Source organism: Leptopilina heterotoma, unplaced genomic scaffold (assembly GCF_015476425.1).
Source record: "Leptopilina heterotoma isolate Lh14 unplaced genomic scaffold, ASM1547642v1 Lhet_73, whole genome shotgun sequence".
NCBI classification, from domain to species: domain Eukaryota; kingdom Metazoa; phylum Arthropoda; class Insecta; order Hymenoptera; family Figitidae; genus Leptopilina; species Leptopilina heterotoma.
In genome coordinates, this window is record NW_025111169.1 from 23743 (window position 1) to 46929 (window position 23187).

Sequence of the window (23187 nt, forward strand, 5' to 3'; positions counted from 1 at the left end):
GAAAAGAAAAGAAATATTATTAAAAATACAAAATTAAAAATTTTCCCCTTTTTTTCTTGAAAAATTAATTTCAATTCAAATGGTCCATAAAGTAAAGTCTCTAAAAAGTTAAAACACATTATTAAGAAGATAAAAAATGATTTTGTTACAAAAAAGTATTAAAAGAAATAAATAGTAAATAAAATAAATTTTATACAATTTAAAAAAAAAACTTTTTTTACCAAAAAATTTTTTGGCAAAAAAAAAGGACCACAAGGTTGGAAATAAAGAAACAGGAAATTTATTTCTGTTTGGGAAATCCTCTTTATTTATAATAATAAGTTCGCGAAAATTTATAATAAAGTTTCGTAAAATAATTTATACAAGATTTCTATTATTCAATAAATAAAATTTAATCAAATTTAAACACGATTATCACGGGCCTATATGAATTAAATAGTTTTGGCGATCGTCTTCTCACAAAAAAGAAAATTATTAATATTTCCGTTTTTTTTTTTTTTTATTATTACCGGTGTATAATAGATTTATTTCTTGAGCCCTCATTTTTTCTTTCTTTGCAATGAAAAGCTAATTAAACAATTAAGTTTCCTGAGGATTTTTCTTTCTTTCTCTCTTTTTTTCTTGATAAAATGCGTAGAATTAAATCAAACGAAATTACAAACAAAAAATGTAAATTATTCGAAAGAAAAGTAAAATTATCTATACATTAAAAATTATTAAACTTACTCATAAATAAATCAACTACGAAATATGTTTCATCACAAAAAGTTTCAAAATTAATTCGTATGCCATCTTTTTTTCTCTTTATTTTTTTTTCTTTATTCTTTTTCTTATTCTTCATCAGGAATGTAAATTTCTGGCTGATCCCTTATTTCAGCTCCTTTCGCGTAGTCTTGACCCTAAAACAGAAAATAATTAAATAAATAAAAGCAATAATAAAAGAAATGAAAATAGATAAAAATAGAAATTGATTTGTAAATCAATTAGATTTAACATTCTAAAACATAGAAATAGTTATTTAGAAGATATGGTAAAAAAATAAATTTCTATTATTGCTAAATATTTATTTTATTTAAAAAATCACTGGATTTTATTTATTTTTATGTCTTGTTCTTTGTAAAATTAAATTTAATTCTTGTATAGAATTTTATTAACATTTTTGAAAATACTTGCATTCTTTCGAAAAACTTTATTAGAAATTTTCGAAAATAATTAAATTCTTGCAAGGGATAATTAATTAAAATTGTACTGTAATTAATTGACTTTTTTTGAAGAGTTTTATCAAAATTTTTGAAAATAATTGAATTTTCTTTAAAAAAAATTCTTTAAAATTTTTGAAAATAATTCAATTCTTTCAAGAAATTTAATTTAAAAAATACTGAAAATAATTAAATTCTAATAAACAAATTTTATTGCACTTTTTGAAGAACTTTTAATTCTTCGAGAAATTTTAATAAAATTGTATTGAAATTAATTGAATTCTTCTACAGAAATTTATCAAAATTTTTAAAATTGCATTTTTGCAAGGAATTTCGGAAAAAATTTTAAAACAATTTGATTATCAAAATTGTATTCAAAATAATTGAAATCCTGCAAAGAATTTTTCAACTCATGAAAAAAATTTAATTCTTTCGACGAATTTTACCTTAATTTTGGAAAATAATTGAATTATTTTGGACAATTTTACTTAAATTTTTGAAAATAATAGAATTATTTAGGAAAATTTCATTAAGATTTTTGAAAATAATTGAATTATTTCAAAGAATTTTACTAAAATTTTTGAAAATAAAAATTGCGTTCTTTCGAAAAATTTTATAAAAAAATTTTTAAATAGTAGAATTCTTTCGACGAATTTAATTTAAATTCTATTGAAATTAAATGAATTTTTGCGAAAAATAATATTATTTACGAAACTAATTGAATTTTTGCTAAGAATTGTATTATTTATGAAAATAATTGAATTCTTAGAATGAATTTCATTATGTAAAAAATTAATTTTGTTAATTCTCGCAAAGAATAATTATATTCAAATTTATGGAAATAATTGAATTATTTTAATTATTTAATCTTATTTAATTTCAAGAATTAATAATTTAATTAAATTTGGGGCAATAAATTAAGATTGAATTTCTTACATCTTCGAAGTTCATGAACATTTCCTCCGCGCCTTGTACCGATGAAAAAGTAGCTTTCAATAGTCGTCTCTTCGGAGGATACGTTACGTAATCATAAGCTTTCCACAAACACTCCTTTCCGACGACCTTGAAATTGAGAAAAGAAAATTTTCATCACTTTAATATGAAGAATATTAAACAAAATAAATAAAATAAAATAAAAAAATAAATAAATAAAGAAGAAAACAAAAGATATAAACAAAGAATGATATATAACATTTTTTTTCTCTTCACATTATTCATACTATAATTTTCTGAAAATATCATTAGTATTCGACTTCTGTAGTTTTAGTAGCTTTTTTTGTAATTAAAAAAATCCTTGAATGAGCAATTGAACAATTATCAATTTCTTTTGTTTTCAGATAGAAACAAAATTTTTTAACATTGTTAATTTTTCTATTAAATTGCTATTTTTCCTTTTATTAAATTTTTTCCATTTATATTAAATTAATATATTTTAAATCTCTATTTATTAAATTATTAAATTAATGTTTTAAATTTTAATTCCAATAAAAAAAGGAAAGAAATTATTAGAAAATTCAATATAATTTACATACCTGCATAGAAGTGTCAATACTGATAATTGTATTGCTAACAATTTCACCAGTACTATCAACTTCCATAATAATTCGAGCGCCAAAAATTTCCGAATCATAAAATATTTTCAAATAACCCATTCCAAGATTTGTCCACGTTTGATCATCATTTTGTGCAAACAGTGTGGCTCTTTTTTCAAACATATAAGAAATTTCCTCCTCCTCCTCAACTTCCTCACCATCAAAATCCTCCTCCTCCTCATCTCCTTCCTCCACGTAATCATCATCATCCTCCTCATCCTGATCATATTTTTCCTGATCAGTCGAGTCACTGACATTTTCTTTTACTGCAAAAATAAATTGCAGAAGATATTTTACAATTCTCAAATTAAAAACTAGAAATTAAAATTGCATAAATTACAAAATTTAAAAAAAATTCAATAATGAAAAATATTTGGGAATAATATGCGTTTATAAAAAATCCTTAAACCGAAATTGATTGAGGGACATTTTATAGACTTAAATTTTACTTACATTCTCACACACAAACACACGAAAATTCATCATTTCTCATAAAAATGAAAAAAAAACCTTTCAAAGAAATGAAATTCTTGTTTGAAAATAAATTTCATATAATTTAAACACCAAACTTTTAATGTGATACACAAGTTTTATTTCTTTTGAATGTACAGGAAACTTAAAAAAGAATTTAAACCAATTTTATAATTAACAAATCATTATAAAGAATAACTTAAAAAAAAGAAGTTGTGACCTAAGTTGTCTACTATTGGATAGGACGACTAAAATAGCAAAAATTTATTAGAAGAAAATAACAATCATTCCTTGTCCATAATATAATCTAATAATAAAAAATAAAACTTAATTCAAAAACTAAGAAAAAAACCAATTTTTTTTTAAATAAAAGGTGAAAAATTTTACAAATATCGAAAACAATCCCGCATTACTGTTTTTTTTTTAAAATATATAAATTCTCGGCGATTAATTTTTTCCTTCTAACGAACAAAATTCTTTTCTTTCCTCGTATATCGCGGAAAAAAATTATTACAAATTGAAAATGAAAGCACGTTTTTTTTTTAAAAAAAGAGGAAAATTGAAAACGAAAAAAATATTAATACACTTTTTTAAAAGCAAAGGTATAACCATGAAATGTTCTGTTTTTTTTTTGTCGAAACAAATTCATGGGAATTAACTACCTTGCTTGATGCTTGGTTTTTCCCGAAGAGCCTGTTGAGCCTTGTCAATTGCTTCCTTAAATTGTGAAGCTAATTCTGGACTTTTAAATCTCACAGCCAATTTTTCGAGATTTGCTTCACCATCGTAATAATTCATACCAGCCCAAATCCATGCTCGGTCTGATGTTTGCAGTGGTTCAAAGTCCAAATCAGCATTTAATAACATATTACAAACAATTTTGTGTACCTGCTCACGACGTAATAAAAGTCTATAACTTCCACCTTCAATGTGATGAAGAAGTTTCATTTCGCCCACGCCTCTCTCCTTCCATTCCTTTGTATTTGAATCGAATCTGTACAATTTCGCCCTCTGGCAGAACACTGTAATGAAAAGAATTGAAAATTAATTAAAAGCAATAAATAAAAAAAATAAAAGTAGGTAATAAATGAAAAAAACAAAAGCAACAAATGAAAAAAATAAAAGCAATAAATAAAAAAAAATGCAATAAAATAAAATATCATGTATAATGTGAAGAACAAAATAATTATATAAATTATTATAAGAGAGAAAAAAATGGTTAGTATTTTGCAAAAAAAGAAAAAACAAAACCAAAGGATTCTGGAGAAAACTGGAGAATTTCTCGAAAATAGGAGAATTTTTCATTGCAATTCCACAATATACTATAGTTTTTCGCAAAAGTGAAAAAATTTTCTTTGACATTCCCTAATTTACTCTGATTTATTGGTGCAATATGAGTATTTGTTGAAAATTGAATAATTTTTCTTAAAAATTTCAGAAAAAATTCGTTTTTCCAAATCTTGAGAATTTTTGAAGAAATAGAAAATTTCCCATTGAAATTTTACAATTTATGGAGGATTATTCTTTCAAAATCCATAATTTACTCTACTTTTCCTTAAAACTGGAGTTTTTAATGAAAGTAGAGAATTTTTCTTCAAGATTTCAAAAAAATTTATTTTGGTATTTCGAAAAAATATAGTTTTCTTAAAAAATTAACTGTATTTCTTTTAAAATTCAAAATTCATTGTATTTTTTACTAGAACTAGAAACAAATTTTTTAAATAGAATTTATATTTTTAATAGAATATAAAATATAAAAAATTGGCTTTATTTTTCAGTGAAACTAGAGCATTATTTGAAAAATAAAACATTAGGTTTAAAATTCTCTATTCTTTTAAATAAAAGCAGAGCATTTTTCTTTAGAATTTCCAAAAATTCAAAAAAAAATTAATCATTTTTCCAGTAAATTTTCAAAATTTGCCTTCGTTTTTGATAAAACGAGTATTTCTTAAAAATAAAGCCTTTTTCTTTAAAATTTCAAAATATGCTCCAGCATTGATAAAAATCTTTACAATTTTCAAAAAGTTGGTTTAGTTTTTAGTGAAATTAGATTATTTTCTGAAAATGAAGTGTTTTCCTTAAACTTTTCTAAATTATACTTTATTTTTTCATAAATATGTATATTTAAATTTTTTTGATTTTAAATATTCGAAATTGAACTTTTTTTTAATAAAAGTGGATCATTTTCTTTTAAAATTCAAAATTTGTTGTATTTCTTACTAAAACTAGAAAAAAATTTTTTTAATAGAATTCATATTTTTAATAGAATTTAAAATATAAAAATATGCTTTATTTTTCCTTGAAACTAGAGCATTATTTGAAAAATTAAACATTAAGCTTTAAATATTCAAAATTTGCTTTTTGTTTAAATGAAAGTGTAACATTTTTCTTTAGAATTTACAAAAATTGCAATAAAATAATTCATTTGCCAGTAAATTTCCAAAATTTGTTTTGGTTTTTTGGTAAAACGAGTATTTCTTAAAAATAAAGCCTTTTTCTTTAAAATTTTTAAAATATGCTTCAGTTTTGGTAAAAATGAATCATTTTTCCGTAAAATTAGTGTTTTTTTTAATTTACTCCTATTTTTAATAAAAGTGGAGAATTTTTTTTACAATTTTAAAAAAGTTGCTTTCGTTTTTAGTAAAATTAGATTATTTTCGAAAAATGAAGCGTTTTCTTTAAAATTTTCTAAATTGTGCTTTATTTTTTCACTAATTTGTTTAAATTTAAAATTTTTTAAATATTTTGTTCTTTTTTTCGGTAAAATTACAGTATTTTTTAAAAAGTGAACTATTATCCTTTAAATTTATAAAAATTGCTCTATTTCTCAATAAATTTGAAGCATTTTTTTGAAAATTTAAAAAATTTGTTGTATTTGGCTATAAAAAAAACTAGAAAAATATTTGGAAATTTTCTCTAGCTTTTCCAGTCAAACTGGAGTATTTTTCTAAAAATGAAACATTTCTCATTAAATTTTCCAATTTAGACCTAATTGTCCATAAAACTGAAGCATTTTCCTTGAAATTTTCAAAATTTGCTTTCGTTTTTCGAAAAATTGTATTCTTCTTGCAAACTAAACTATTCTCTTCTCAAATTTTTAAAATAAGCTCTAGTTTTCGGTAAGATTGGAGCATTTTTCTTTCAAATTTTCAAAATTTCGCCTGGTTTTTTGTAAAACTGGAGTTTTGTTCTATGAAATCTCACATTTTCCTCTTTTTTTTGTAAAACTACAACATTTCTTAGAAAGTGGAGAATTTTTCTTTAATTTTTTAATTTCTGTTCTTTTTTTTTCTTAATTTATTTCCAAAAATACAGCACATTCCTTTAAACCTTCTCATTTTCTTTGAATCGTAAATAATTTTCTTCTTCATTTTTGGACATTCGCTTTAATGAATGTCCAAAAAGTGAAAAGTGAAGTATTTTTTTTATTAAATCAAACAATAAATTTGAAAAATTACTTCAACTTCTTTTTAGTAATAAGATGATTTATTAGTTATTAGTTAATCAATATTTTTTATTCAAAAGCATACGGGCAAAAGTCCAATAAATTTATTCAAAAATATTTTGTTAAATAAAGAAAATAAAGGCACTGAATATAATTATGTGTATTAATTGTGCATTATTTGAATGATAACAAAGATTTATCATCAGTTAAGATTTAATTTTCAAAAGAAGAAAATAATAAATAAATTTCTAATTACCTTTCTCTTCGTCTTCTTCTCCTGTTCGTACTTCAATAGCATCAGGCAGAGGAATGATGGGTTCAAAATGAGGATCATGTTCCTGTTCAGTTTCATCATCTTCCTTATTCTCATTTTCGTCCTGTTCCGTAACACTGGTATTATTCTTCGAAGTATTTAAATTACTGTTAGTATTTTGGAATTTCGAGCCAAACACTGAAGAGCCAGCTCCCTCAAATGAGAAGTTTGGATCTGCAAATATGAAAATTTATGTAAATACAAAACATTTTAATTATTTACAAACCTAATATTAATTTCTAGCAATTAAAATTTTAAAAAATCTCCATCCATTTTTAATTTAATTAATTATTTCCGAAAATTGCAACAGTATCTAACTTAAATCTTTTCAAAGTTAATTATAATTAATAACTTTAAGAAAGTTATTTTAGAATTGAAATATTTAAAACAAATTTAATTGTCTTTTTACAGAAATATTTAATTAAATACTAAAAATTGGTTTTTTTGTAGTAATTTTAGAAATTTGATATTTTTCCACTACATTTGATAAACATTCTCTGACATTTTCCCCTGATTTTCCTAATCATTTTCCCTGATTTCCCTCTGAAATGAAAATTTATTCTCTTAAAATCATTAAAAATCATACCTTTCTTGAAAGCATTTTCATCACTTTTAGCAGCAAGTGTCGAGAATGAAACCGCATTTTCAGTTGGGAGGAAATTAACTTTCTCCGGCACTGCGTCAGTTTTCTTCGCGCCAAATGTATTGTCCGCTGACTTATTGAAAATACTGTTAGTAGTCGTTCCCGTTCCAAAACCACCAAATACAGGTTTATTGCCAAATGCAAGTGTTGAAGTTGCACCCGCAGGCGGAGAATTTTTCAAAGCTGAAAACGATAGTGCCGATGTCGCCGTATTTCCAAATACTAGCTCTGAATTTCCAGTACCAAATACCGGTGTTGCTGTTGCTCCCGAATTTCCAAACAACGTTGGTGTCACTACCGCCGTTGTATTTCCAAACAATGTCGACGTTGTTGTTGTCGTCGTCGTTGTCGTTCCTCCAAATATTGACGGCGTTGTTGTTGTTGTTGTTGTATTTCCAAATATCGTCGGCGTTGTTATTGTCGTACCTCCAAACATTGACGGCGTTGTTGTTGTTGTATTTCCAAATATCGTCGGCGTTGCTGTTGTTACCGTATTTCCGAATATTGTCGGCGTTGTCGTTGCTGTTGTTGTTGGCGAAAAACCAGAAAACAATGTCGATGGTTTACTCTCTTCAGTGCTTTTTGCCTCTAATTTTGTGGGACTTGTACTTTTCTGCAAGGAATTAAAAGTACTTCCACCGAAGATTGAACTCGAAAATGGTTTCGAGCCGAAGATTGGAGTGGCATTAGTTTTCGAGGTGTCGGCAAAACTGAATGTAGCTGCCGCGGTTGATGTTGGAAGTTCAGTTGGCAAACTAGTTGTAGTTGTCGAACTAATGTCACTATTCTTCGCTTTCTGTAGAGCTAAATTTTCATTCATCTTTTCACTTGGCGATTGCGTTGTTAAAGTGCTACCAAACACTAAACTCGTTGATTTTTCAATCGTTGGCGTTTCTACTTTACCCGAAGTAGGAGTAGCACTCAAATTGCCGAAAAATCCGCCACTTGGTTTATTTATCGATCCCGAGAAACTAAAGACTGACGGTGGTGTACTAATCTTCGACAGATCCACTTTTTCCGGGGACTTTTCAACTTTGCTTTCGGATTTGCTAAAATCGAGAGCTTTTATCACACTTACACTTGATCTTGTGTCGAATAGTGGTACTTCCGGTTCTCGACAACCAATACAACCGGGACAGTCTTCATTGTATTTGTAAGAGTAGAAATTTTCCGGTAATCTCAATTTTTTCGCCTCCTCCTTCTCTTGTGCCGTTACTCTCTTTTCGTAGATAATTTCAATGTCGTCGGTGGTTTTTGTTTTTGGTTCGGTAACTTTGCCGGCGAGTGCATTGTCGATTGATATTTTGAATTCTTTAGCGATTTCCGGTGTTTTGAAGCGACAGGCAAATTGTGAATATTCTATTTCACCTTCACTATAATCGGCCGCTGACCATGTCCACGTTTTATCGTCCCTCACTGATACTTCAATGTCGGGTGTTAGTGCATGATTTAAACAGAGTTTTAGAATTTGATCACGTCTCATTATTAATCGTAGTTTCTTTGTTTTACTGTGTCTCAATAATTTAATGTCGCCAAGACCTCGCTCTTTCCATTCTTTGGTGTTACCGTCGAATCTAAAGAGTTTTGCGCGATGACTGTAGACAATTTCCTCGTCCTCTTCGCCAGTTTTTACGTCAATTTTTTCTGGCAATGGAATTACTGGAGCGAAGTAAATATCATCACTTTCGACAACTTCGTCTTCGCTTGTTTCACCGCCATTGTTGCCACCAGCACCACCACCAGGTGATTTGGCACTTGGTTTTGCGCTGAATTGAAAATCGAATGATTTTCCTGGTGAGCCGAAAACATAAGGTTTCGTTGTTGTATTTGGCGGTGTTGTGGGACGTGTTGGAGTACCGAATGTGAAATTAGTGCTGATTGGTTCGGTTTTCTTTCCTCCTCCGAATATTGTCGATATTGTTGTATTCACCGCATCGGCTAGAATTTAGAAGAAAATGAAAAATTAGAAAAAAAAATCACAGGTTTCGCACTTAACGAGTGAGATTAATTAACGATCAATTTAAGAAAAGTAGCAAAAAGAATTGCTTTAAAATTGAAAAAAGAAGCGAAAAAGTAGCGATTGAAAAATTAAATTTAACGACTAAAACAAATCCTTCTAGTCGATTCAATAAGCGAAAAAAAGAATTAATTTCTTTCAGGGTTATTACAAAAATTTGATAATTTATTTTCCTGATTTCCAGAAAGATATTAAGAAAATTATTAATTTAATGTAATTAAGTTTTAAGTTAACATTTATAATTAATATTAGCTTCCTTCTTTATCCTAATAATAACTTCAATTCTAAATTTTTCTAAAATTCAATTATTTTCCAAATTTTCAGTTAGAATTCTTTAAATAATACGATTATACTTAGAAATATTTTTTAAAAGTAAAAAAGTAAAAGTGTTTAAAATATAAAATTTATTTTAACGAAATTTGACCAAATTTCGAATAGTTTCAATTTTTTAAAATTATAATCGGGAATTGAAAAATCTTTAAAAAATTTTAATTACAATTATTCAAAACCAAATTTAATTTTGTTTATAAAAAAGAGAACTTTGAAAGTTGAAGTTTTATTACAATAAATGATTTTATTTTATTGCTTATAAGTTTTCTTTGTATTTTTCAAGTTTCTAGTTACAAAAATTTTCTAAAATGCAGAAAGTAATTCAAAACTTTAATAACTTTTCCGGAAAATAAGTCAATAATTTTGTAATAATAAATATTTGAATATACTTTTCAAACAATTGAGATATACAAAGATTTAAAAAACCTTGTAAAATTTAATTATTTCTAAAAAAATTCCAACTATAAACTATTTATTTTCAACTAACTTTTAATATTCAATTATTTTTTTTAGAATTTTAACTATAATCTTTTTTTCAAATAAATTCTTATTAAAAACTTCTACGAACATTTTTTTATTTTCTGTCATTTTGCGGAGAATTTTTTGAAAATAATTGAATTTTGTTAAAGAATTTTATTGAAATTTTTAAAAATAATTGAATACTTTCGAAAAATTCAATTAAACTTTTATTCAAGTAATTGAATTATTATAAATAATTTTATCAAAATTTTATTATATAATGGAATTCCTGCGAAATATTTCACTATTTACGAAACTAATTCAATTCCTGCGAAGAATTTTATTATTTTAGAAAATAGTCAGAGTCTTAGGAATAATATTATTAAAATTTTTGAAAATAATTGAATTCTTTCGAAGAATTTTACTGAATTTTTTTTAAAAATAATTGAAATCCATCAAGAAATTTTTATTGAAAATAATTGAATACCTATGAAGAGTTTTATTAATTATAAAAATAATTTAATTCGTGTGAAGAATTTTATCAAATTTTTGAAAATCATTGAATTCTTACGATAAATTTTATTAAAATTGAATTGAAAGTAATAAAATTTTTGCAAAGAATTTTATTTATGAAAGTAATTCAATTCTTGAGAAAAATTTAATTATTTTTGAAGATAATAATTAAAACTGCATTGAAAATATTCGAATTCTTATAAATGATTTTATTATTTAAAATGAAGATAATTGAATTCTTGCGAAAAATTTATTCAAATTGTACTAAAAATAATTCGTGCGAAGAATTTTATCAAATTTTCTGAAAATAATTAAATTCTTGTTAGAAATTTTATTTAAATCGTATTGAAAATAATTTAATACTTTCGAGAAATTATATTTATAAAAATAATTTAATTCTCGCCAGGAATTTCATTAATTCATTGTTAAAAATAATTTAATTCTTTCGAGAAATTTTATTCAAATTGTATTGAAAATAATTAGTGCGAAGAATTTTATCAAATTTTTTTAAAAATGGAATTAAAACTGTACTGAAAATAATTTAATTCCTACGAATAATTTTATTATTTAAAATGAAAATAATTGATTTCATGCGAAAAATTGTATTAAAATTTTTGAATGTTTGAAAATAATTGAAAATAATCATTGATTAAATTGAAATAATTGACTTATTATAAAGAATTACATAAAATTTGTTGAAAATAGTTCAATTTTTGCGGAAAATTTTATTAAAATCATATTGAAAATAATTGAATTCTTTCGAGAAATTTAATTTAAATTATTGTATTGAGAATAATTGAATTCCTGCGAAGAATTCTATTTATGAAAATAATTGTATTGATTTTATTAAAATTTCGAAAATAACAAACAATAATAGTTAATTAGTTATAACGTGAATTATTTAAAATGTTTAATCTTAATTTATTCAAAAATTGAAGTTGATATTTGAAAATAAATTTTGCAATAATATTTGACCAATAATTAATTAAATTAAAACTTTAATAGTTTGAAATTTTTATTGGGGGCAATTTTTATTAACTAAAGTTTGATTAGATTAGATTAATTTTAATTAATAAAATAGTTAATAGCAAAATTTTTTTATATATTAATAAAAAAGTAAAACATTTAGTAGATGAGTGTGAAGTCTGAATTAATAATTTTGATATTGTATTAATAATTAATAAAAAAAGTAAATTATAGGGTTTAGTAGATAAGTTATAAAGTCTAAATTAATACAAAAAAATTTTTAGATTTACCTTTTGGTTTCGTGGTACTCAACGATGCGAATGAGAATGCACTGGTCGCTGGCGAACTGAGTGAGGTTTCTTTATTTGTTTGTGGAAAACCAAAAGTAAAGGTACTTGAACTTGTAGAATCAGCCTTAAGACCAAAACTATTTGTCTTTGGTTTTGGTGGCATTGACGGATCCTTAGGTGTATCACAAGCAGGACAATATTGATCGGCACCTTTGTTAACCATGTAACATCCTTGACATGTCCATGAACCAGCTGCGGGTTTAAATAATTCCGAAAGTGATTTTTGTCCCGTGGTTGAAGTTGGTGCAGCGTTTGTTGTTTTTGGTTTTGAAGGATCTTTCGGCGCATCACACGCTGGACACTGTTGATCCGTACTCTTATTAACCATGTAACATCCTTGGCAAGTCCATGATCCAGCTGAGGGTTTAAATAATTCGGAAAGTGGTTTTTGCGTTTGCACAACGGGAGTCGTTGTTGATTTTGTTTCAATTTTCTTCTCAACAGCCGGTGTATTGCAAGCGATACATATTGTTTGATTGGCATTATTTCTAATGTAACACGCCTTGCATTCCCAACTTCCTGTCGTTGGTTTGAATAGAGTTGACAGAGGCTCTTTTGATTTTTCCGCTGGTTTACTTTGACTAGTTGCAGTTGAAGTTTTACCCAAAGTTTGCTGATAATTTTGCACTGATTCCAAAAATTCTTTCGCCTATAATTTTGAAAGAGAGGAAAAATTATTTTTATTAATTTCAAATTAATAAACTCTAAACTTTTAGAGACTTTGTCTCTAAAATAATAAAATCTAAAATAATAAAATAAAGAAGTTAAAAAAAAAGAATAAAGTAGAAAAAATTCGTTACAAAAACTGATGCTATCTTACCGATTTCTGATTTTTGAAGGTCACAGCGAATGAATCTGATTTTTTGGTCTTTTCATTTGGAATCACCCAGGTAATTACTGTATCACTAGTCGCTCTAAAGGAGAATTTCATGTCCCATGATATTTGTTGATTGCATATGATGTTAGAATTACTTGTATTCAACATTAGGAAGCGCATTTTAATTGTCTTCACGTTAAATAGAACCTAGGGAAAATAAATTAACCAAATTAATATTTATAACTAACAACAATGATTTTTTGTTGCGAGAAAAGAAAACTTCTTTCCACTTACGTTTATTTGACCGGATCCTTTATCTTCCCAAGTGTTGGTGGTACTACTCAAATGCATAAGATTTGCTTTTTGTTCGAATATGGACATTTCTCCATCAGCAATTTCAGCTTCTTCATTTCCTTTTGTGCCTTCAACTGCAGATTTATTCGCAGCTATAATTGAATAGAAGATAAAATTTAATTTAAATTTTAGAGTTTTATTTCAGTGGATTTTGTATTTTATAGAAAATTTATAATAAAGTTTATTTATAATTAAAAAATAAACCTATTTAGTCATGGTCATTAAAATCGTTAAAATCAGTTAAAATTGAAAATAGTAAAATATAACCTTTGCTTTTTATAAATTTATAAGTAGCAGCAGATTTCATTTTATTCATTTTATTTGACAGAATTTCCAATTCATCGATTTTCATTTTTTCCAATTTTCGTTTATTTGACTTTAAATTAACCACATTCTTTTTACTTAACTGATACTTGACAGAATTCTTACATGAAATCAGATTTTTATTTTAGAAAATGTTCATTTACGAGAGTTTTCAATTAACACATTTTTTACTTAAGATAATATTTATCTAAACGAATTTTTATTTATAAGAATCATCAATATGTATAGAAATTCTATAAAAATCTAGTCAATTTATAGCCATTTAAACAAAAATTCGAAATAATGCAAATATCGAAGAAAACAAAATTCTGTCAAATAAAATTTGATGAAAAAAAATTATTTCTAATCAGTTCTAGTGCCTATTTGTAATTATTGTTCAAAATTTATCCCTACTTATAAACATTGCTAATATAATAAAAATAATCATTTTTAATTGCAAAGCAAATTTAAAATTTTAGAAAATAATTCCAAAACTAAAAAAGAAAACTTGAAACTTACCAGTATTACCAGAACAGGTCGGAAACCTTACAGTCTTGGAACCTCCAAATATAGATCCTGAAACAATATTTATTATGATTATTATTATTATTATTATTATTTATAAATTTATTTTTATCGCTATTTTTATTATAATTACTCTTGTTTTATTCATTATTATTAGTAATAATATTACAGGGATTTTTCTTAAAAATAGGTAAACTATTTTATTAAAATAAGTGACAAGAAGGTACCAAAAAAAATTAAATTCAAAATACATTTACTTGCAAAATAAATACTTTGTAGATATTTTTTGAGATTTTGATTAATTTTTCAAAGAATTTAATTAAAAATTATGAAAATAATTAAATTTAAAAAAAAATAATTAAAAATGTATTGTAAATAATAATGGAATTCTAATAAATTATGTATATTGAAAATAATTGAACTCCTGGGAAGCACTTTTTATTTATGAAAAAATGAAGTAAAAAATAATAAAATTTATAAAAATACAAATTCAATTTTTCAAAGACAATTTGAATTTTTTTCGGGAATTCAATTAAAACTGTACTGAAAATAATTGAATTCCTACGAAGAATTTTATTATTTATGAAAATAATTGAATTATTGACAAGAATTTTATTAAAACTTTGGAAAATAATTCAATTGATTCGAAGAAGTTAAAATTCTTTCAAGGAATTGAGTGAAAAAATCACATACGAATTCTTATAACGAATTTGTATCAAAATTTTTAAAATTAATTCAATTCTTTCATCGAATTGTATAAAAAAATTTTTAATTTAATGGAATTCTATCAACAGGAATTTCATTTAAATTGTATTGAAAATAATTAAATTGATATGAAGAATTTCATATTTTATTAATTTTATTAAAATTTTTGCGAATAATTCAATTGTTTCAAAGAAAATTAAAATTCTTTCGAGGAACTTAGTGAAAAAATCATATACGAATACTTATAACGAATTTTTAAGTTTCAAAATTTTTGAAAATAATTCAATTCTTTCGTCGACTTCAATAAAAATTTTTTTTAAATTAATGGAATTCTTCTGAATAATTTTATCTAAATTGTGTTGAAAATAATTAAATTGCTGTGAAGAATTTTATTCAAATTTTTGAAGAAAATTTAATTATTCTAAAATATTTCAATAATTATTGTAGAAAATAATAAATAATAGTAATTAAATAGTTTAAATTTGAATTTATCTTTTAAATTTTGAATCATTCAAAAAATGAAGTTGATATTTAAAAATAAAAAATTTGAATGAATGAATTAATTAAATACCGCGGTTTTCGCGTATCATTTTCTGGTGATTAATAAAATCACTAATTTTTAATAAAATCACCAGAAAATGATACGAGAAAAAAGCGACATTTAATTAATTAATTTATTCATTCAATTTTTTTTTATTTTCAAATATCAACTTCAATTTTTGAATGATTCAAAATTTAAAAGAAAAATTCAATTTTAAACTAATTAATTACTATTATTTATTATTTTCTACAATCATTATTGAAATTCTTTAAAGTAATTAAATTATTTTCAAAAATTTTAATAAAATTCTGAATAAATAATTACGAAAGGAATAAATGACAAAAAAACGATAGAATTAATAATCTCACCAGTCTGTGGAGATTCACTATCAGCAGCCTTGACGAACGAAATCCCACCAAGCGATGAACTCGTAGTTGTTGTAGTAGTTCCCGAACCAAAGCCAGTTTTTCCAAAAGAAAATTGCGCAAAAGGATTGACTTTCTGCGGTTCTTCCTTTTGAACTTTCTTCTCCTCAACAGCTACAGTCTTCTGCACAACCGGTTCAGAACTGAAGGACAATCCTCCAAGTTTAATAACTGAAGAATCAATTTTCGTCTCCACCTTCTTCGTCTCCTTCTTCTCCACTTTTTTCTCACTCTTCTTCGATTTCTCCGGTGACTCAGGCAACGATCTAATAGCACCATCAAAGGCCTCCTTGAACAATTGCGCCTCCTCCTCGAGTTTAAATCGAATGCAGAATTTCTCCAATCTCACCTCCTCGTCGGCAAAATCATTCGCCACCCAAATCCAAGCCTTATTATTACTCGGCATCTGTGTCAATTCAATGTCCCTCGTCAGCATATGATTCGCACAAATCTTATGCACTTGCTCTCGTCGCATCAGAAGGCGAACTTTTCCCTCCTCATTCTTGAGCAATTTCACTTTACCAATTCCGCGCTCCTTCCATTCCTTGTCGGCGAATCGGTACAATTTCGCCCTGGAGCTGAATAAAGTTGTTTCGTTCTCCTCGCCTGTGGTGACAATCACCTCCTCGGGCAGGGGAATTATGGGAACAAAATCGGGAATTGGATCGTGTTCCTGTTCCGGACATAGCTCGAGGGAATTATTGTGCGACGAGGAAGAGTGAACGCTCATATTTGCTCTTTCGATAGATCTTTCGATATTTTTATTCATTGGCGATGAGACAGTGAGGGTCGAGGCAAGTGTTGGCAAATTGACGGTAGTTGGAATTGTCGCTTGCGAAGGCATCGAAATTTGATAACTATGGGGAACAGTGCCAGGAAGTGCACTGGCGGCTGGCGTTCCAAGTCGATGTTGCGGTGGAATCGTGACACTCATCACTGGTTGCACCGATGGAACCGTAGTTGGTAGCGTGTCACTCGAGGTGATTACCACATTCACCGGCGGTTGCTTGTTCAAAGGAACATTTTTGATAACATCTTTCTGTGACTCAGTTTTTTGAGGTTCGATTTTCGGTGGTTGGATCATTGGTGCCAAGTTTGAAATCTGAGGTTGTACTTGATTGAAAAGAGCCTGTTGCAGAATACTGTCGGTAATTTTCGGCATTTGGTTCAATGTTGGATCGACTGGAAGACGGGGGTACATTTGAGCGACCGGTGGTACGGGGTAGACATTAGCCGCGTAGAGCGAGGAGTGAAGGTGATGATTCGGATCGTTGAAGGGCAAGGCTCCTTGATAGTAGCCAATCGCCTGGCCCTGGAGGGTCGCTGATGGATAGACGATGTTCGGGTACGGATGTCTCGGTGATTGGGCGAAGAGATTTCCGGCCAAGGGCGCTGCCTGTGGTTGTTGTGGCGTTGTGTTTTGATAGTTGTACTCGCCATAGTCCTCATCATTCAGGAAATAGAGATCTTCCTCTAAATTCTGAGTGCTTACCGGAGGTTTTTGTTTTTGGGTCTCCAGACGAAGTTCGGCGACTTCTTTTCTAAGTTCCTCGAGTTTGTCCATCATGACCTGGTTCGATTCCATGAGGGCCTTGTTCTGGTCCATGACTGTCTGCACGATGTTGTCCTTGATGTGCAGGAGTTGACGAATTTGAGCGTCGAGTCTCTCGGGACTGGGTCGAGCTTCAATGCGATTTCTGGAGAGTTCGAGAACATCTTGATGGGGGATTCGACAAGGTGTGCTGGATTGTTTGGGTGTTCGGTGGGAATTTCTCTGTGGGGTTTGTAAAAAGTGAACGGTGCTTTCGAGATTGATGGAGGAGTTTGTGACGGGAATATCCTCGTTGCTGTGAGCTGAGGAATAACTGTCCTCGGAGAGGGCGTCACAGTCGTTCCGGCTGATTCCGTTTCGGGATAAATCGGGTTCGATTCGCTTTAATTCGTTCTCGATGTCGGCGATGTAGGTGACGAGTTCGGAATTTAGAGGATGCTTTGTATCGGCATCGGGACTGCGGAGACGATCGAGGGTCAAGTAAAAGCAACTGCGGGCTTTTGTCAGAAGAATACCGTTCTGGGATCTTGATTCGGATGTGAGACTCTCTCTGGGTAGGGACTTGACGAGATCGTCGGCGATTTCCTTGTAAATTTTCCCCTGCTCAAAAGATGCTTCGGGACACTTGAGTACTTGTAGGGCGTCAATTGCTCGCTCGTATTCCTTATTGCGAACGTGTTTCTGTACGAGAAGGAGACGTCCTTCCTCCATTGCTTTTGTTAGTTCGGATCTGCTCATGTCCTTGCCTTGGTAGTCGAATATTTTATTGTTACTTGTACGAATTACTTGATTATTCTGCAGTCTCTCGAGAAGTGGAATGGCAGTTGACCAGTAAAGTTCACAGCGTGCCTCGAGCGCTGGAATGTCGCTGTGTTCTGGATTTTTGTCCTGCAATTCCTTGATTCGATAGTGAAATATTCTGGCGAGATGAACTAGAATATTTGGATGTAGTCCATGATTTCCGATACAGCGAACAACTTCCAAACCGCGTTGAATTTCTTGTCTTATCTCTCCCATATCGTTCATGGTCACATCTTGTCTGCGGTACATTTTGTAGGCATTGAACCACCATTTCTCCTGGACTGATGAGCACATTGTATTGGTAAGATCGGCAGGTAATGTTGGCAATCTTTCGGGATTCAGGAAACTACTGCGCTGTTGCTCCTCAATTGTCACGTAACTACACAAAATTGCTGCATTCAAAAATGCGTCAATATCCAATCGACTCAATGAATCGGGTGCACTTTGATTGATATTATAGGTAGAAAATTGTAATTCCGGAAATAGATGACATGCCTGATGTGGATAAAGATTATGTTTCTTTGTTGAATTACGAGGACGATTTGTGATGCCAAGCCAAATTTGATGATGTAACGAGGCTGGCCACACTTCTTCGGATATTTCGTCATATTTTTTTAATTCATTTTGCGAGCACAGTCGTAGTGGTGAATTTGATGCTTTATGAGTCGCGAAATATGATGTTTTATTCTCTGAATAAAGCCTGCTGATAAAAATTCTTTGAAATATTCTATCGCGCCATGAACCCGTGGAAAATTTATCAATTTTCTCCAAGAGACGATTGGGTTCATCGCGTGCATAATCTTGAAGTACATGACACGCCTGACTGCAACGATATGAACCGTCTTTGTACCATAAATTTACTTGATTTTTACTCTCATTTTTCAAATGCACAGCCCAAGGTGATGTGGGATCAACAGGCGTAACATGTAATGCTGTGAGAAATAATGGCGCACACAAACGTCCCGCTTCACTCCAACTTCCCTGTTCACGTTTAGTCTTTCGTAAAATTAAACAAGCCACATGGAAATGTAGCTGTCCCCACATGTGTGTAAACATATTCTCCATAAAAATTGGATTTGTCGAAAAATTTTGTGTTTTCGCTTCGTACAAAGATTGATCAAAACTGAAAAAGAGGAAAATGTGAAAATTAAATCACATTCTAAAAGATTGAAATTGGAATGGAATATTTATATACATATATATTTTTTTGATAACTTACTTGAATAAAGCTTGTGTAGCTTCAGATATAGATTTCTTTAAAATGCTCCCCTGCTCTTTGAGTGTTAGAGCAACAAATCTCTCCAACGCGGAAATATAAAATACCCAAAACGACCAGTCGTGTTTTCTGAGACCTTTACATTTTGTTAATAAATCACATAAAACTTGATACCAAGAAACATCGTCTCGGTGGACTTGGGTTGTTTCAACTTCAAAAGCATGTTTGTACGCTTCGTCAAGTTTATCCTTCTCCATGTAATGTTTCAATAATTTGACACGTAGTTGCACGTCTTTTGGTCGCACCGACAATTCAGCTGAAAAATCTAATATTTAGAAACCATATTCCATTGGTTTTTTTTAACAAAATTAAATTTACTTCCTTTTCTTCAATTTCAACATTTTAAATATAATAATAATCGAGAAATTCTATCCTCACGTGAAGTTAGAGCTTTTTGATTCCAAATTGATTTCCAGATCAAATTGTCGTATCAAAAGTTTCGTAATTAATTAGAAAATAGAGTGATTAGTGTTTAAGAAACATTAATTTCCTTAAAATTTTGACAATAACAGAATTTTCACAGGACAGTAAAGTGAGGAAATTTTATCCCAAAAATAACAAATTATTCAAAATCTGAAATAGTTTATGAAATTTTCTTTCTCAAATTAAAAAAAAATCCGTCAGTAGAGTTATAGTTGCAATTTTTAGAAATAAATAAATAACTTATTTTTGTATTTAAATAATTGAATATAAAAATTGATTTGAAAAAAAAATTTCAGATGAAATTTTAGAAAATATTTCAACAATTGGAAGAATTGCAGTTCTAATTTTCATAAAATTTCAAAAGATTTTACAATGGAAGTACTTTCAAATTTTAAATCCTGGTGGATAAGTAAATAACAATAAGTATTCAAATATTTATTAAACAAAAATTAATGAAATTTGAAAAATTTTAATTAGAAATTCTGAAAAAAATGAGGGTTTAAAAAATCGTAATTAAAATTTTTTGAAAATAGTTGAATTCGCAAGAAAATAGTTTTAAAAAATTGAAAAAGTAGGAAATATTCTCAAATTTCATTGAAATAAATTTTATATTTCAAAAAATGTTATTTTCCCACTTTAGAATTTTTTTTAAATATTAATATATTTTTTGAAGAATTTTAATTAAAAATTTGGAAAATAATTAAAATTTACAAAAAATATTTGTATTTAAATAATTCAATTATTGTTAAATTCTAATAAGAATTGATTTTAAAATTAGAAATAATTAGAATAAATTAAAAGTTTCAGATAAAATTTTTAAAAAATATTAAATATTAGAAGCATTATAACAGAGATTTTAAGAAAGAATTAAATTTCAAAACATTTTTAAATTGACATTTTTTTAACATTTTCATCGCTGTAAAAATATAATAATATTTAAATGTTAATTTAAAAAAAATTATTAATATATTATTTTCCTTTAAACATTATTAAAGTTTTGAATAATTTTATTCAAAAATTCTTAAAAATAATTTACTTTTGGAAAGGAGTTGAAAATTTATTACTTTTAAAAATCGTTTTGAAATATAATCGTATTTTTAAAGAATTATATTTCGAAAAATTATATTTTTTTAGAAAATATAATAAAGTTTCATTAAATTTTAAAAAGAAAGTTTTTGTAAATAATAACAATGGTCCTGAAAATCTCATTATGTAGTTTTGCTAGTTTTTAATTTATAAAATACATTTGTTTATACACGGAGAAAAATATAAAGTAATTTTACTACTTTTATAGTAAAACATTTCTGGAAACTTTTACTATTTTCGGAGTAAATGTTGCCACGTTCGAAGTAAATTTTACTAATTTTTACAAATATTTTCTTTGAACGCAGTAAAATTTATTTCGAACATAGCAAAATTTACTCCGAAAGTAGTGAAAGTTACCAGAAATGTTTTACTATAAAAGTAGTGAAAGTTACTTTATATTTTTCTCCGTGTAGAATTTATAAAATTTCCTACATTCGTGGGAAATAGAAAAATAGGAAATAAAATTGAAAAATAAATGGAAACAGGAATAAAATTGTAAAACTCACATGATATTAATGCCTTAAGATCTTCACCGTCATTATTAGGTTTGTCGAGAGTCAGCAATTTTTCCTTAAGTTGAAAAACTACAGGATGGTGAGGAAATTGTTTGTCAGCTCTTTCGACCCAATATCTGGCTCTGTTAACATCAACTCCAACGTCCATGTCAGCAAGCAACTCACAAACTAAAAAAGGAAAATTATTTAAATGAAACATTATAAATCTTTCTACTCCTATAATTATTATTAAATTTCGATTCAAAAATCAGAATTCTTGAAATTAAAATAAGCAATAATTTTTTAAAAGAAATTTACAAAGAAAAACAAACAAAAATTGATTGATTTATTAAAATATTAGTTTAAATTATCAACCTTTTAGTACTAGGTCATCTTGTCTGCTCTCAAGTTCAAGAGAAATTTTATATTGAGAAAGAGCGTCCTCCTTATGACCCAGAGCTTCGAGAATTTGACCAAGAAGTTTATGTGCACCCTCTGACTCTGTGCGAATTTCCAAGTAATTCGAGACATATCGTTTTGCGGATTCATAATCTCCAACTTGGAAATACAATTTGGCAATGTTGTAACAACGGAGATTTCTCTGAAAGTTTATAATTGCAAAATAATTAAATTTTCACAATACAGAAAATGTATTTCTATTTTTTTTATCAATTTGATAATAATCCTTGTTCAAAAAAATGCAAAAAATGGCAATTATTAAAAATTAACAATTCATTATACTGAAAAGTGAAAAATTGAAAAAAGCCTCAATATATTTGTTCTTGATAAAGAGAGTTTATAAAGAGAGTTATTAATTTTGACACGATTTTCGGCAAGGTCAAACTGTAGGCAACCTTCGCAATACAATATTCTATATTACATGTATAAAAAGACAAGCAAGTGTATAAAAATCAAGATGCCCGGGAAGGAACATAACCTTAAAAAAAACATGATTTTCAATGAAAAATGATTTCAATAGAAATTTTCAAGTCCAAGATAATGTTATTTATGTTCATTCAGTTGTTAAATAATAGCTTATTGCTATCTATATCTCATTGTTGAATTACATCTGTTATCAAAGCATTTTTAATCCAGACTCAAGGTGAGCGCGAAAAAATAACAGATGAAAAAAATATATATAGAAAATTATTATCTACTTTAGAGAAAATTTTTAACATAAAATATAAGAAGAATAAGATTCGTGGCATCTATAAATAGAATTAAAAGATAGTAAAGATAAGTTATATTGGTTACTAAGAAATAATATTGTACAATTTATATATTGCCTGGGCAATAATGCTAAAATGCTTTGGCTTACGTCCATGGTGGATAACCTTACCTCGCTCTCATCTTTTAACTTTCGAAATACATCTTGAACGTGGCGATCAACGTCCAATTTTGTTCGAAACATGATTTCACTTTAATTAGCGTCTCTTTTAGTCGTAAAATGCGATGGTCTTGTCAAAATTTTTTATTTTAAATCACTACAGAAAATATAAAGCATGGCACACGAAAATTTCATTGCACGCAAATTCACCAATCAGTTTCAAACGGTTTTCCGAAACTGCCAACTTCAATGCTCAAGGT

At 27.7% G+C, this 23187-nt stretch overlaps 1 protein-coding gene across 1 annotated transcript; it reads right to left on the minus strand.

Annotated features, from left to right (window-relative positions):
* Positions 1-279: 279 nt before the first annotated feature.
* LOC122510666 (E3 SUMO-protein ligase RanBP2) lies at positions 280-23152 on the minus strand. Its single transcript, XM_043625465.1, has 15 exons — positions 22940-23152; positions 21976-22201; positions 21613-21789; positions 19541-19853; positions 15912-19444; positions 14292-14348; positions 13410-13561; positions 13119-13322; positions 12239-12947; positions 7607-9601; positions 6964-7194; positions 3925-4284; positions 2732-3057; positions 2136-2261; positions 280-899 (listed from the first exon to the last, which is right to left on the minus strand). Exons 1-15 carry the CDS (start codon positions 23009-23011, stop codon positions 831-833), a joined length of 8550 nt encoding a protein of 2849 aa, XP_043481400.1. The 5' UTR covers positions 23012-23152; the 3' UTR covers positions 280-830.
* Between the last annotated feature and the right edge of the window lie 35 nt (positions 23153-23187).

Coding starts and splice junctions, on each gene's coding strand:
- LOC122510666 (XM_043625465.1), bottom strand. CDS start 23,011: ATGTTTCGAACAAAATTGGACGTTGATCGCCACGTTCAAGATGTATTT. Junction 19,854..21,612: donor TCTTAAGGCATTAATATCAT/GTGAGTTTTACA, acceptor TAGATTTTTCAG/CTGAATTGTCGGTGCGACCA. Junction 7,195..7,606: donor TGAAAATGCTTTCAAGAAAG/GTATGATTTTTA, acceptor TCATATTTGCAG/ATCCAAACTTCTCATTTGAG.